The 16,812-nt window shown below is 48.9% G+C and overlaps 1 protein-coding gene across 1 annotated transcript; it reads right to left on the bottom strand.

Annotated features, from left to right (window-relative positions):
- Positions 1 to 664: 664 nt before the first annotated feature.
- LUC7L (LUC7-like (S. cerevisiae)) lies at positions 665 to 16,100 on the bottom strand. The gene is made up of 10 exons (XM_010131022.1): positions 16,091 to 16,100; positions 15,264 to 15,358; positions 10,829 to 10,927; positions 10,030 to 10,140; positions 9,222 to 9,365; positions 8,609 to 8,785; positions 7,633 to 7,721; positions 4,204 to 4,233; positions 3,150 to 3,314; positions 665 to 806 (listed from the first exon to the last, which is right to left on the bottom strand). The coding sequence occupies exons 1-10, from the start codon at positions 16,098 to 16,100 to the stop codon at positions 665 to 667; spliced, it is 1,062 nt and encodes a 353-aa protein (XP_010129324.1).
- Positions 16,101 to 16,812: the final 712 nt, after the last annotated feature.

Here is a 16,812-nt window from a genome sequence, read left to right as displayed (position 1 = left end):
TCTGGAGCAGAAATCAGTCCAGACTTCCCTCTCTCTTGTTCTACACCCGGTATCTGATCTGCAAAGGTACTAAAACAGGCGTGAGCCCAGCTTAGGAACGTGCTCCAGCTGATTCGGTCATCCTCACAAAGAGCAACAGCTCTTGAAATCGGGGCCAAATTTTGTCCGTCTGGACTTAGCTGGAAGAGTCGAGGCAACTCCCAAACGCTGGAGACGTAAAAATGAGGTGGTTAAGCGCTAAAAGGAAAAAAAAACCCCACTTCTGAATTTCTTTTAATGTATATAAACAGAAGGAAAAATTAATTGAGAACCAGTGCTACTGGTGTGCTCACAAAGGGCCAGGGAGCTCTTCTGGAAAGGGCTGAGGCGTTTCGACCGCCAGGGCAGCACAGGCCTCCGAGCCGCCGGCTAGGTCAGGACAAACAGCCCGGCAGCCACTGGCCCGGAGTGGAAACGATCCGTCCAGATTTATTTATTCCTACTACAACAAAATCCCGTTAAACAGTACGTAACTCTGTGTCTCTACAAACTCACAGCTACCTGCCAAACAATAAAAACCCCAAACTACAAAAGATGAGTCGTATTCAGTAATAGAAATGGGGAGTTTAGGCTTCGTGTAGAATGTTTATCAGACTATTTACAGTGCAACACAGATCGTCTGAGTTCAGATCTCGCCAGCTTCTCTCTCTTCTGATCTCTTGGAACGAGATTTGCCATTTGTGCCCTCGTGCCGCCTCTCAGAAGAGCTCTTCTCTTTCCTCTCTCTGTCTCGTGACTTTTCTCTTGAAGATCGATCTCTAGAAGATCTGGAGTACAAAGTAAACCGTCGCTATAAGCTTCACAACTACAAGAATTTCCAAACAGGCACAAAATGACAACGTCTGTTCCTAGCAGAGCTGTGGTGTCACCCGAGTTCCTCACAGAGACACACCTGGGTACTGCGATGCTGGGAGTGATGTCCCCAAGACAGCAACTCCGGGCCCTCTCCGAGCTTTACGTAGGAGATGCTGGTTTGGCCACGCTGAGCACACGGCGCAGCCTTTGTGCCTCTCTCCTCGGATCAACAAGCCGGTGCCACGGGGGCTCTCCGAGGTCTTCCCTCAGCCCCTCGTTTGACTACTGGGCCATACTAACGTCCCTGCAACCCCTTCCTCATCTCCCTCTAAGATCACATCTCAGCTCTGGGTCTTCTCCAGTGGTTTTTCATTATGCTCTAAGCTAGTGGCTTCCTACTTCAGCTGCGCTCTCGGGGCTCCAGCGCTTGCTCGGCGCTGAGCTGTCGACTGTGCGTCCACACAAGCACAGCCCCTCGCAGCAGGGCCAGGAGGATAGATTGATATTCGCAGCCCACAACACGGGCCTATCTTTTCACAGCCAGCTCGAGTGACAGCTACAGCCGTATCCACCCTCACAGAATTAAGCTGAGGGCTTCGCGTTGGGTCTGACCCGGAACGGCTGCTGCCCTGGGTGGTTCATGCCCTTCAGAACTAGGCAGGGGCTCTCGCAGGCCCCACAGAGCCGGCATGTCTTACGCAGGCTCTTCTCTCCAGTCGCCAGAGCACTGGCAGCTACCTCAGAAGTTCCAGCCTCTGTTCATGCTGATAGTAAGGGTTGGGAATAGGGCACAATTGGTTAAATTAAAACCTTACAGCCCTCTGGACCTCAGGAGAGATTAATTTCCATTAAATTGCATCAGACTCGAGTCTGTCTGATGAGTTTAACTCTTCTGCTCCCACAGCACCTGCTGCCCTCAGTCCTCCTTCCCCGTGATCTCCAGGTCCTCTGTGGTTCTCTACACGAGTGAGACCTCAGCCCGGCAGAACCTGAGCGCAGGTTTTCCTAATTCTCCAGGGGAAAACAGAGACTACCCTCTCAGGGAACAGCGCTTTTCTCTTTGTTCTCTTGGTTTTGTTCTCTTTTAACCTGATCCTGCTCTCTCCCCGGTGCTTGGCAGTTCTGTGGAAGGATGCCAGCTAGCCAATCCCCTACCACCTCGATGGGCCAACTGGAATGCGTTCACGGGTTTCGAAGTGATCCCTTACCTGCTCTTTAGTAATAGTTATTACAGGGTCTTCCTCACTTCCTAATTGTCCAAACTTCTTTTCTTTATTTTTCATGTTCAAGACAGATTTAAAAAAGGACTTTAGTATCTCAGCCATTGGAGAATCAACAGTATTTACACCCCCCCTCAATTGTTAACAGACTTATTTTTTCAGAGCATTATTTCCCTCCCCTTCATCAGGAATCTTTAAAACTTGTTCTTACCCCTTAGCTAAAGGGACACAAGACACTCAGCAGCAGGTTTGTTTCTAGGGTTGTACTCAAGTGGAGGCACCTCGTCAGGGGAGACAGTGCTGAAGCACTCCATAATAAAGAGGAGCATTTGAAAACCAGTCGGATCTAACGTCACCAGGCAGCTGGTGACAAACCTGCTCCTAGGCTTAGGAGGGCTGTAAGGAAGCACAGCAATTCCTTTCGTTTTTCTAACACTCCTGTATACACTTGCCAAACCCTTCCTCCAACACAGCGGGGGTTTTGCTGAGTTCCACAAGAGCCTTAAGCCCTTCCTCAGACCATAGCGCTTCTCCTCAGCGAGAGGAGACCGGCACACTCCTCCTGGCTGCCTCTTCCCCTCCCTCCAGAGCAGATTCCGCAAGAATTGCCTCTCAAGCAGCCTTCTAAAGGCAGCCTTCCCCCAGATCCCCAGTTATACAGTTCCTTCCCCACGCCAGCACTGACAGAACACAGCTGGGAAGCAGGAGGGAACCAGAGAAATGTAACATCAAAGCTGCCTCTTGGATTACTCGGCTTTTACAGGCCTGAGGAGGCTGCTAACTCCAACAGACCTTTGTGCTGCTTCTCATACGAGAAAACCAGCAACTGCTCAAGGCTGAGCACTGCAAATCAGGGAACCAGATCTGTCCCCCAGACCCTCCTCTCGAGCTGGGATCTCACTATACAGTTGCAGCTTTACTGCTCTCACGTGAGGCCAGCTACAAAACCCTGCTGCGGCCCAGGAGCTGGTGCAGGACGCTGCAGCTCCTGACTTGAGAACCCTGTCACGCTCCTGCTCACTCTAAGGGGCTGGGGCAGGCTCACTGGGGTGCCACAACTCCCCTTTCCAGAGCACTGGTGTCAGGAATACATACTTGTGTTTTGAACTCCTGTCTCTGGACCCCCGTCGGTGACCTCTGCTGTGGCTGCGGGAACGGCTCCGGTGGCGTCTGTGTCGGTCTCGGGACCGAGAGCGGGACTTTCGCCGTTCACGGGAAGCCGATCGCGAGCGCCTTCGCCTCCTCTCCCGAGACCGTGATCTGAAGAGGACAGAGATTGCCTCACACTCAGGAGACGGCATCCATACGCCTGAGCCCACCCCTCAGACACTCCTGAGCACCAAACAGCAGCACTCGCCCCCCAGCAGCCGCACCCCTGCCCACGCAGAGGGTGGATCACCTGCGGGGTGGGCAGCTCCCTCCTGGGCCTCACGCTCCCAACAAAACGCCAACGGATAAATTCAATTAGCTTATATAAAAAGCTCCCACTGCTCATGCACACATGTGCCGACGCCTACAGCAGCACTTACCAACCGCACCTCGCTCAGCGAGGCCTGTGTGAGAAGAGAGGCCAGAGTAAGTGGCATGTGAAATTACCACAAGCCACACGGCAGCCTGCCAAGAGAGAGCCTCCCTTGTGAAAGTGCTGCACTCCAGAAGCAGATTTGCTTCAATCTGCTCTAAAAATGAAACAAAAGATGCCAGCGCGTATGGAAAGCAGCAGAGGAAGAGCTCCAGGCCCAGAGCAGGCTGTCACACCATAAAGGCAAGCTCTTCACAGAGAGCTGGGGGCTTCACTCTGGAATCCCTGCTTGTTCACATCTGAGGTGTATGTAACAGATGTATTTCAGACATTAAAATGACGAAAGCGAATTAGGGATTTTACTGAAAGAGGCATCAAGTACACTCCTGGACTGGTACTCTGGAGCACACAGCACCCTCTGCCCTACCCGGTGCGTTACAACCCCATGGGTGACGCTTTGCTGCACAGCACTGTGGATGCCCAAGCCGCAGATCCCCTCTCTCTCTGGGAGCAAAACAGAGCCTGGGGCACTGTGCGAATTCCATTTGGAGACCCAGGGAAGACCTCGGTATCCAGACAGAAACACAACCGGGCGTTTGGGAGAACTGCAGAGAGCTGCACACTCACCTTCGACGATCTCTGTTTCTTGATCCAGACCTAGAAAGAAGAGGAGAGTTAAGTGAGAGAAGGTGTGATCACTGGGTGGCCACTCAAACAACCCATCCGCCCCGGCAGCTCTTCACAGGCACACAACAATACCCCAAGAAATCTGTCAGTTACAGAAAACCCGCTTGTCATTAAAACATTTGATCAGCTGCAGTCTGGGGGGCAGGGAGGACTTGTCAAAAACCGAAGAGCTTTGTAAAAGTGCTGGTTTCTACACAGAGAGCTTCCTGTCAGAACAGAGAGGCTCTACAAACCAGTTCAGTCCCTGGGAATAAAGCACCACAACAAAGCTTTTGGACTCCACGTTTGCTGTGCGTATTTGTTACATCCTCTGCCGTCTAACATCAGCTAGATCAACTCTAACGTTCTCACCCTCCAGACAGACACTGCAGTTTGCTGACTTTGGTTCCTTTGAGGTAGTTACGCATTAAAAAGGTTTTAATAAAGAGAAACCAGCATTTTATTTAACAAACATTAGAAGGAAATTCGCATCAAAGATTTTTTTTTCCCTTTTTGGGAAAGGTGAGCTAGAAAAACGGAGGGGATGCAGACACCAGGGAAGAGCTGTTATTGAACAGCAGCTGAGACACTGAAAATCCCTCACCCCGGGCTTAGAGAACCACTGAGCAGAACCACCCAAGCCTTGCTGTTCTCTCTCACATTTCCACGGCTCCTGTGCTGCACTCTCAGCTTAACACTGCGAGCATTAGTTCTTAGCTTTTTGTTCTTAGGGCTTTTTTTAAGTCTGTACATAACAATGGCACAATTATTTCAACTTCTGAAGCACCACTACTCAGCACCACTTAAAACACCACTCCGTGAAAGACACACCCCACCATGTTTCAGAGCCAGCTCACACCCAAAAGCCTGTCTGATCCGTCTCACTGAGAGGTGGCCAGTCCCCAGCCCAGTGACTCAGACTCACTCTCATAGCTGCTCCTGCCTCCCCACTGCACCCAGACTCACAGGGGTGTTCCTCTTACCCAGCCAGAGGCCTTTTCCGGCACCACAACAGGAGATGAGGCCGAAAGCCATACAAAAAGCATTAAAGCAGCATCTATTTTAATCGTATCATTTAAAACCATACCTGGGTAAGACAAGACTAAGAGAAGCAACGTGCACTGCCATTCCTTCACAATGAATTGGGATCGTTCAATCCCAAAATTTAGAAAGGAATTTGGGTAGAAGGACTGTAAACAAGGTGGAGCTGAACCTGCAGTCAGACAAACGAGCCGCGCATTGAGGCAAGACACACAACACCCAGATGAAGGAGAAGCTGATAAACCAGGAGAGCGAGGCCACCACCCGCCTCCCTCTGCATGTAACAGGACCTGACAGAGCAGCAGGACCTCTTGGAGCTGCCTGGCAGGCGGCTGAATTTTTGTGGTGGTTGTAATTACTCCAAGTTCTTAATGTTCTTTTCGTCCCAATCACTTTATTGTGAATCACCGGGGCACACATCCACACAGAGGCTTTCCACATCCCCTGAAAAGCCTGGCGGCCCTTCCATGCCTATGTGCAGAGCAGGAGCACGTGCAGAAACTCCTGATAATCACTCCCTAGACTTCACGATTCGGGAAGCATTCAATGAATCAGCTCTTTCCTCACCAGCCTGACTCAGTAAACAGACTTTATTAAAGTCTGCGAGAGGGGTAGAGTTTGGTTTTTTGATGGCAAAATGCCCCTGTAAGCACAGTGTTACACAGCTCCCAGCAGAGAAGGTGCTGAGAAATGGAGAAATCTGGGCTCTAGTCCCAGTTCTGGCACTGAGTGTCCACCGAGAAAACTATTTTCCTTCTTTGGGTCATGTTCTCCTTTTGGAGAGGCAAATAATCCAACCTCCTGTGTATGCACTCCTGGTTCCTTCAGAACACGCTTTTCTTCGGTACCTGAGCAGAGAAGCGTACGGATACCTCCACGCAGAGCAAGAGCAAAGGATGGCCACAGTCTCCAAGTAGTGACGCATACAGAACGAGCAAGAACCCTTTACATGTTTGAAGCATTAAATGAACAACAAGAAGTGGTCTTGAAACCCCCTCATCAGAGGCACCCATAGATGGGTTACCTGTGAGCACAAGGCTCCTTAACTCTCATAATCTGTGGGTTTGTGGTAACTTTTTTTTAAACCACAAACCAAACCCACAGACATGCCACAGGAGGAAGAAAGGCTCCGTTCTGGGGAGCTGCAGATGGTGAGACCCAGAGGACTCTTCCCAAAGGCAACTCTATTGAGCAATTTTCTCCAGGAAGAAGAGGCACCATGGAGACAGATGCACCAAGTCCAGGTTAGACACAGTCCTGCATGGTCCAAAAGAGCCAGCCACGAAGCAGCTGCATGGGAAGATGCTTCTTATTTCATTTCTGTCTTTCTGACCATAGCAACAACATAGATCAGCCCCTCTTGATTAACTTCTGCTCTCGCCAGCTAGTTCCAGGTTCTGCAGCTCCAAACACACCCACATTAGTCACAACCTCACATGGACACCAGAAAGTTGTGGAGCTCTTCAAAGAGTGCTGCCATTCAAGAGAAAGCTGCAGCACGAACTGGTGCTTCAGATGACACCAGGAGATGACAGAGAGAGAAAATTCACAAAACACCCTACCTGGAGAATGGTAACAATGTGGGGCTCACATCACCAACACCGCCAAGCCACAGACCACAGAAAACAACGCTGCTCCCATTCTGGGATTTCTCTGCCAGCACTTCCAGCAGCGTATACCCGGGAGCGAGCACCAGCTTAGAGCACACTGCAGTTACCCATCTCTCATGGCACACACAAGCATGGCTGAAACACACACTGCAGGTGCCAAAACGGGTCAAAAAGAGCATTCCACAGGCAGCAGTGTTGGGTTTCTTTGATGCAAGAAGAGGAGAAACACATCAGGTAACCAGGGAGATGCTGGGACCATGAGAACAAGCATTGGTACTGGGCCACTTCCTCTGCCTGCCCACTGCAAACCACCACCTTCTCCACACCAGTCTGTGAACTGAGCTGCTGACACACAACTAAAGAAGAAATAGCTTTTCCAGTTCAGCTGGCAAGAGGCAGAAGAGCTTGTCCTGGGAATTCCAAAGCTGCAGCCACTCCCTCTGCTCAAGGGTTATACACCTGTGAGCAGAAGGGGACACAGATGGCCACCAGCAGCAGAAGCAGCCATTCCTTTTTCAGAGACACAGTGGAGCTTAAAACAACACAGAGAAAATCACTCTAAGGTGGGGCTTTTGTGCAGTTGTTTTCATCTTTAACCGAATGCTGAGGTGTTCCCACAGCACCTGGAGCTTTCCCAGCAGCAGCTCCAGCAGCACATGCTGCTGTCCTGCAGCTCAGATGTAAGAAATCGGACTGTTTCAAAACCAACCTCAGAAGCCACTTAGCAGATTCCACTTACCGTCTGCCCATTCTCTCCTCTCGTTCTCTCTCCTCTCTCCGTCTCAAACGATCCTGGTTTCTCTTCTCTTGCTTTTCTGCCACTGTTTTCTAGACAAAAAGTTCATATAGCGTTTCAGTCATATAGTAACAGGGCGGAGAGACCTGCAGGAGACTATTCAGGCAGTAAGGACTGTTTCGCTGCGTTTTGCTAGTCAAGATTCTCAAGGTTCTCACTTTCCTCACAACTTCACTAACACCCATCGGTGCACTCCCTGCTCTGAGCACTGGCATTTCTTCCACACCTCACCATCCCTGGAGGGGTTTCCCAGCCATGTCGAGGTGACGCTGAGGGACAGGCATCAGTGGGGACCTGGCAGTGCTGGGGGAAGGGGGGGACTCCATGAGCTTAAAGGTCTCTTCCAACCAAAACGATTCTGTGAGGCAGTGCTCTGGCCTCGTGCCAGCGATCAATCGAGGCACTGACCTCAATTCACTGCCTAGTGAATAAGGCACAGGAATCACAGCTCTTACTCGAGCAGGCTGAAGGTCTGTTTCCAAGCAAGGCCAGTACCACAACTCCATCACAAACCATTCCGAGAACTTCTAATCGCTTCAGGTACTCAACACCTTTTTCACTGGTAGTGCTACATGAAACTTCAGTTCAAGCATTTCATTAAGAGGTCAAAAAACCCAGAATGACAAATTTGAGCCATATCCATGAGAAAAATACAGGTGGCTGTACCAGTGCTCTAAGGAATAAATGACAGCAGTGGTCCAGTCTGGCTAATTCTGAGGGCACGCATTCAGTTACCCAGAAATTGCAGAACAGAACCTAAGATGAAGCTACACAAACCCTCACTCAGAGTTTCACAGATTCTGCAAGCAGAAATTTCCAGGCTTTTACAGGCGCTCTGCAAAGAATTCTGAATTAATTTAACAGAAGTGCTGAGTGTCTTCAGAACTACATGGAGAAGGTTTAAGACAGAGAACATTACCCTCAGCTGATCCAGTTTCTCACGAATCTGAATGAAGCCCAAGTGTAATTTGCCTCCGAAGTGGTCAGCAAGACGCCGGTCGTTGTCATGGAGACCCAGATATGCTGAACAGACTTCACACACACGCAGCTTCTGCTGCTGGAAACTGGACGCAGGCATTGAATTTCGGTATTCTTCCTGGGGGGGAGGCAAAAAACCCACACAAATGTCAGGGAACCCTTACACGGCCAGAGCCCTCCAGGGAAACCCCTGCAGAGAATTAATTGCCCTGCCGCTTTCAAGGATCAAAAAAACCATCCTCAGTGTGAAGGAGGAGCTGCGCAAAACGCTTTGTGAGCACAGCTAACCCAACAGTCTACTCCTGCAAGTCACTAGTGACCAAATATTTAGCAAGCAAATCCCTGCCCCAGTCAGCTCTCTTCACCACATAAAAAGTTCTTAAAAGCTGCTCTTCATCTACGACACTACTCTGCCAGCAGCTCGCTGGTATACGGCTGAACCTGAAAAAGGAGGTGCTGGCCACGCCAGAAGAGGTAGGAACTGTCCAGCTGTTCCCACACACTCAGCCTAGCCCAGCCCACTGCTACAACTCACAGGAGAACCAACACCATACCTCTGCCTCTTTCTTTTTTGCTCGGACTTTCTCCACTTCCATCAGGATCTTTTGAGACTCATCAACATTTCCTTCAGCTCCCAGTTGCTCAGCTTTAGCTAGGAGCTTTCCAATGTCTTCATTCAGCTCATGTACTTTCTCTGCCTAAAGAGAACAGAGTGTTTTTAGTAAGACAAAAAACTTGCTGAAGTTTGCAGGATGACTTTTCCTTTTTCCTCTAGAAAAATATTGTTTAATAAAAGCAGTCACTGGAAGATGACAATAAATCTCCAAAAGTTAAAGGAGTCCCAACAAAAAGGGACTGGTTGGCCCAGGACAGGCAATGGAGTCACAGACACAGAGCAAAGAGAAAAACTGGACACCGAGAGGACATCAGCAGCTCTGTTGCAAACAGCAGGATTTTTCTGGCTTGCAGGGCAGGACAGAGTCCACAAAACCAGCTTCAGAAATGCCTTGATTGTCCTGATGAAGCAAGTTCCCAAGAGGAAACTCCACAAGTATTTACTAGTGAAAAGGTAACAATCATGGGAAGGATTTACTATTCTAAGCTATTAAATTAACATTGAATGGCATGTGTGTGGGGAAAACCAATACGCTCTGTCACCATGCTGCAGAGTTCATGTTTTATGCTACTATGGCGCTCTGAAGCAGCAAGTTCGTCATAAGAACGGCCAGAGCAGCATTTGAGGAGGATGGCTGGAGCCCACAAAGCCTTTGTGGAGCTTAACTTCCCAGTGTGAACGGTGTCAGAGACAACCAGTGCTCTCACACAGACTCGCAGAACAAACGTGTGGGGAGAGGACGGTACCTTTGCAGACACTTCAGCACTGATCTCCTCCTGCGTCTCAGCCAGGCGTTTCTTGGCCAGCTCTGTTCTCCTGTCACACTCTGCGATGAAGGATTCCAGGTGATCCATCGCCTGCATGTTCAGACAAGGAATTGTGAGTAAAGGTGCTCTCTGGGCCAGATGTAGCTTTGACAGCCAACAGCTCGCCTGTATAACGCACAACCAACCTCAAGAACAAATGCCTTGAGAGAAAATACATGACATCTTGAAAAAGTAAAATTTGATCCCAGCCCTTAAGTCTGCTGTCTGTCTGGAACCTGACACAGATCCTTCACTCTGACACGTAACAGGCTGCTCACACAAGGACTGCTCTGCACTGGAACTTCCAACGCATGACCAACAGGCGCAAAAGCGCTGCAATAACGTGGAAAGGGAAGACAGAATCGTTCTTCCACTTGATTTGTTCCATTATAAAAAGCTAAATGTAGCCCAAGTAAAAGCACAGAGCAGAAGGTTTTTAATGCCAAATCTCCCTCTGGGCCAGGCCACCAGGTTACAATAACCTGGCATGGAGCAGCAGGTGTGGGATGGAAGGAATGCCAGGGGAGCCTCCCAGCGAGTGGACTGAGGGGGTTGCAAGGGCCATAATTACTTCTACAATTTCAAGTCAACAATCAAGCTGGCATTTGGGAAGGAGCTGCACGTTCTTGTCAGGTAACACATCAAATAACACAGCTAGCTGAAATAGCCGCTGAGGTCACTGTTCAGCCAAATCAAAAGGCAGTTTCCACAAAAGTAACCACAACGTCTCTGTACTCACATCCAGCTCAAAAAACAGATCTCTCTCTTTACTTGCAATCTCATAATCTGCTCGCAGTGCCAAGTCGTGGATCTTGGTACATTCTCCCAGGTCCATTCGCTGTTGAAATGAAAAAGGGAAATCAACATAAGAACCCTCCATTACAGCAACAAGCAGCAGATGCTTAACCAACAGTACTGCATCAAAATATGGCCTCTTGAGGAAGAAGAGCTTCCTCCTACCAATCTGTAACAGAATTAGTGAGAAGAGCAATGTACTTGCTCAAACCCTTCTTTGAGGTGTTTCCAGAACATCATTACAACACCCCAATTGCTTGAAGTCCAGCCCCACTCCTGCTCTAGGTCGCAGCACAGCCGTAGGAACTGCACGCTGCCCTTCGCTCCCATTAAGTTGATGCTATTTAAATGTCTTATTTTCCCCACCCTTGTAGTTAACAGCCACACGTACCAAAGTTAATCATGCTTTCAAAACACAGAGATTACACTTTGACATTATCAATATGTAACAGAGGACATTTCTCTTATTCTTGAAATAATAGATCTTTTGAAAGCCAAGATAATGAAAAGCCCAAGTGAGAGCCACAGTACGTGTGGCAGGGTACGTGTCATCTCCTGGACGAACACCCCAGCCAGCCATCCTCTCCTCTCCCAGTCACCACCAGTCTCAAGGAGCCCAAAGGTGAACACAGCACAACAGGGGTCAACTCATTGAACCGCAGCAAAAGCAAAATACAGCTAAACTGTGGACGTCGCAAACTAGAGCTGGGGGTGCCAGGGCACCTGTGTGAAGGACTGGGCTGCAGGAATGGAGGCGTTCAGAATGAAGCAAAGCACCTACAGTAGGTTCCACCAGGTAATGCGCTGGGTTTCAGCTGTTACCTGGGTTATTAGTGTTTCTTCTTTAAACAAAAAATAATTCTGGATGATTTGCCACTATTAGTCTTCCTCATTTTGCTTGGATTTACCAGAAACAGGAGGCCACAGGCAGCAGGCTACAGAAACAGACAGTGTACCCAGGAAACATCCTGTTGAGCTCTCTAATGGCAGAAACGTAATGCCTACAAATAAAAGCGTTCAGTACTTTCAGAGTGTCATCATGTTCATCTTCAGGCAAGGCTCTTCAGAGAATGCTAGTGAGCTGTTATTTTACCACAAAACACACTTTGCACAATGCAACTTCAATCTTTATTCTTATCCTACTGAGATCCCTTTCCAATATAGGGAGAACATAGCAGTATTGGCTGGGACTGTCACAGATCCTAAGCAGTCTTATCTGAACTCCTCTAGCTCCTCGTCAGAGAAGGAGCTCCAATGTACAACTCAGAAGAGCCCTTGGTGCGCTCTGTATTCCTCTCCCTGCTTGTTAAAAGGCAACAAATCCTTCAACTTCTTCCTCTGGGGGAGGCTGTTGAGGTCTCACTGGAAAACAACCCTTGAGTCTCCCTCCATGCCCTTGGAGATGATCTTGGTGCACGGAGATTTTCCCAGGCATTCCTCACTCCGGGTAAGATCGCTACCCCTCTGACTCAAAGAATCCTCTCGTCTCAAGGAAGCCTCTCATCAAATGCTCACCCCTTCCCACAGCGACCGTGTCCTGCTCCCGTGGCTGGTTTATAACACAGGTAACCAGCAGAGCGGGAGTGAAGATTTAACCCCATCTACACAAACACTGAGTGTGCTTACATGCCACTGATCATTAGTCCTGCTCACAGCTGCTGAGCCATCCACACTCAGAGGTCTCTCTCATGAGCTCCACTAACCACCAGAAAGCCTGTTTCCATGAGGAAGGCTTTGCAACAGCATCGAGAGCTGCAGAATTTCACCCAAGTGAAAAAGGAAAGCACAGACCTCCACAAAACAACTCTGTAACCTGCAGATTTCAGCTCACTCCTAACTCCCAGTGGGGGACACAAATTCCCCAATGCAATTTCCAAGCCAAGTTCTACCTGGGCAGCTTTCAGACTCATCTGTCCACTTACTGGTGGAGCTAAAATTCAGAATTACCAGCTGATGCTATCTCCAAACGTGCTGGAGTACTCCCGCTGACAGAACTACTCGCTGTTAGCTGCGTAGCTAACTCAGTGCAGGCCACAAGCGATCCCCTGATAACAGCACATGGGTGTTCTAAACTAACTTGTGTTCTCCTGGAATATTCCTTCTTTCCCATGAGGACCAAAACCAGAACCATTGTGGCTTATTTAGTGACAAGTTTCTGGACCAAAAAGAACGATCACAAGAAAAGGCAAATTAAAATTACAGCTCTTATGATCAGAAACACTGGTGCACCTAAACAAAGTAAACATCGACCTGCCTTCTGCCATCCTCAGGAATATTCCAGAGCTTTCCTTACAGTCTGGACTCCTCCTCTCATCTGCACCTGAAGGTCAGTGAATGGGACTCCATCTCGTTTCACTGAGCACAGCTACCCAAGGGATGCAGCTTCCTGCTCGTCTCCAATCAGCCTCCTGCTAAGGAATGTCTGCGCACACGAAGGAGGCAGCAGGAACGATGCCTCTGGGGGGAGGATGCACCAGAAGACTTGGAGCATCTGTTGGAAGTTTCCAAGGTCCTGATTTCTGCGGCAATACACATTGAGAGAAGGATGCTACCCCATCCAGCTGAGGCTGATGCACCCCCACAGCTCTTCCCTCAGTGGACCACAGCAAGATACCAGTGAACCTGGCCGAGATCACGAGGAACACTTGCACACTCCAGTTATGCTGTGCTGGTGGTGCTGACAGCTGAAGTGCTGCTCCCGTTCGGGACATCACATGTTCTTTCAACACAGCTCAGCGGCACCAATACCTTTTCCTGCCCCCAAGAACCTGCTGACAGTGATGTGGGGAGCTCCACAGCCACTTAAAGGCCACCACAAGGTCATCTGAGTGATCCACAAGATCACTCGGGCAGAACCAGCCTTCCTTCCTGTCCCGGGGTGAGACATCTGAAGGCAAATACCACAGCAAGAGGGAACAGACAACTCACTGCAGACACATAACAGAAGCAAGAGAAACAGAGTTCTCAGTGTGCTCCTCTGCCCCAGGAGACTTGCAGCCCACCTGAACACCTCAGACTGCCTCTGTGCCTCGGCATTAGCTCCAAGTCACCCACGTGACTTAATTCAAGCCCTTCAACTCATCATTTACTTCCTTCCTGGAAACATGCCACAAGGGGTAGCAGGCTGCCTGCATCTTCAAAACCCCTCAAAAATGCTGTAGAATCTTGTGTCAAAAATATACCCTAACCAGAGTGACCTGCACGAAGGATGGAGGTGGGCAGGGGATTTAAGCAGCTTTAAAATTCCAAAATGGAAGTGAGGTGAAGTGGAGGCTGATGGAGCAACTGCCAGAAAACACATCTGAGATTCAAATTAATGAAAAATAAACACAGAGATCTCTAGGGGCTGGTATTCAACATTCCCCATCTTCTCCTGCAATAGCAGCCATTGAGAAGTGGAAGTTTGAGCACTCAGAGCGAGGCAGCTTTTGCTAAAGCTCTTTCTCTGAGCCCTGCCCCGGTGCTGCTATCGCAGCGACACGAGCAGAGGAAGGAGGGCCAGCCCTGCCCTCTGCTGCATCAAACCCAGCTCCTGGAAGAACGGCAGGAAGGGAGATGAGAAGCAATGGTATCTGCAAACGACCTGGTAAAGTGGATGGACAACATGAACAGTGCAGTGTTTGGTGTCAAAGGGAAAGGAGGGATTTCAACCACCCACATCCACCTCCATCCTGCAATTTGGTCACAATGACAGACGACGTGCATCGCTTGCTTTGGAAAGTCGGACCGCATCTGGGCGCCTGAACTGAACACTGACTTCAGGAGATCTCCCTTGTCCCAGGTCATCTTTTGCTAGTGAGCCAGACCTTTGAAATCTGACCAGCTCTGTCCCCAGAGGGCAGCAGTAACAGAGCCAGCTCGACCCTCAGGCAGCAACACACCCCTCCAACCCACCAACACTAACCGAGCCTGAGCTGTGACCTGCCGTCACCACACCGACTGTTAACAAGGAAAAAGCTGCCATCCAACCAGGGCAACATCACACAGCTGGAGAGAGGAGACTGGAAAGCTCCAAGGATTAAGGATTACTGCAGCCGATAAGAAAAAACTTGTTAATCTGGAGATGCGACAGTGAACTAGACAGTGAATGGTGCGCAGGACAACAGGCTAGCTGGTCTTGTGACCTACGCAGGACAAGTTTCGGGCACTAACAATCCCAAACTGCTAAAAGAGAAACAATCCTGCAATTTCACATGGGACTGTGAGACAACAAACAGATTTCAAGCAAATTCTGGCAGCTCCTGACATCATCCATTCCACACAGAGATCACAGGAAGCCGGACCTCTCCTAGCAGTTACCTATGATGCAGAGAAGAGCCCTGAAGAGCTGCACCAGCAACTGCCTCACCAGAATTCCCGCTCACCGAGGAGGTACTTACTGTTCCGGCCAGGATATCGTGAGGACAGCAATCCAGAAGGTGGCTCTTGCAAACACGATCGTCTGTAAACTTCACCCTTTGTCTGGTTTCATCTCCTGAAATTCATTTGTGGTTTTAAATAAGGAGACATTAGAATGGCGGTCAGAGAACAAAGGCGTCGGTATCATCATTCTGCCTCAACACGCAGATTAAAATACTCGGTGTTCCTTCCTGCTCCCCAAAATTACGTGGAAAGAGAAGCTTAGAGGGTAGCAGGATATTCTGGAACACTTATAATTGGCAACAAACGCTATTTTAGCATTTATTCATCCAGTACACCGCGATAAACACAGTGTTGGCGAGCCAAGCAACGTCCAAGGCCTGTCATCCATATAAAGAGACAGCACAGCCAGAAGAGAAAACAGGAGACAGACAGGCTGGCTCGCAGCCAAAACCTTCCGGTTTTTTACCCCCTCCCTTTTTTACTGTGGGGAAGGGGCGGGAGATACCAAACCCCATGCTATCGAGGGCCACGAATGGCAGAGCAGGGCTGTGCTGGACAGTTTTTACAGGAGACTGCTATTTTTCCTATCTGACAACATCAGACACCAGTCTGTGTGGTGTGAAACCCAAATCCGCGGCGTGTTTTCCAAGGCCGTGCAAAGACAGATCTCGCAGGTCTCGGCCTGGAACACGCAGTGTGTCTCCCACCCACGCCCCACCCTCAGAAGACATTTCACACTCAGGAGCCACTTAAACGAGACAATATCAGAAAAACAAAAAAAGGAAAACTTAAAAAGGAAACGAAGTTAATCAATACACACTGCGAGCTCCAACACATACTATACCCAGCTGCATTCTTCAAGACCTCAGCTGCAGAATTTTATGCCCACTGTTGAAAAGTTTTAAAGGAAAAGCTTTCTTGCCCACACCTGCAGTAAGGAAGTCAGGGGAATGATACATAAAAGTAAAGGCAAAGTGGAAATGGTATGTGACAATTTTAAAGCTCACCTGTGTATATGACACAGGTCTGTGTAATACTAAAGGATGAATATAGCTTAGGATTCGCAAGCATCCAGGAATAATGTTGTGTCTACTGAAAATGGGGGGGTTTGCTTGTTTTTTTTTTTTCTTTCTAAGCTACACTTTTAAAGTTACTTGTGAAAAAGAGAGCAAACACTTTTTTTTTTTTTGTTATAACAGCTTTAAAAATTGGTTGTGACTCACGGCTCGATGAACATGAGGCTTTTCTGCAACTCCCTTGCAGATTGATGTAGGCAGGCAAAGATACACTGAACCTTTATAAATAAAATAGAGGGGCCACAATTGTTCAGTTTGTATGAAATAAAAATATGGGAAGCAATTCAACAGCAACTCAATACACAAAGAAAGAAAAGCACTTAATTCACTTACGAAACAAAGTGCAAAGTACCTGAACAGCCCTGCTAACGTGCCAAAGGGAATTTAAGGACTCGGCAAGTGACAGAAGGGAGACACAAACGGCAGCGGGAACTTATTTTGCACAGGCTGTCACGTTTCTCTTCTCGGACAACTACCGCGGCCGGCTCCT

The sequence above is a fragment of the Buceros rhinoceros genome, unplaced genomic scaffold (assembly GCF_000710305.1).
Source record: "Buceros rhinoceros silvestris isolate BGI_N320 unplaced genomic scaffold, ASM71030v1 scaffold8542, whole genome shotgun sequence".
NCBI lineage: Eukaryota > Metazoa > Chordata > Aves > Bucerotiformes > Bucerotidae > Buceros > Buceros rhinoceros.
This window is presented reverse-complemented; position numbering and strand designations above follow the sequence as displayed.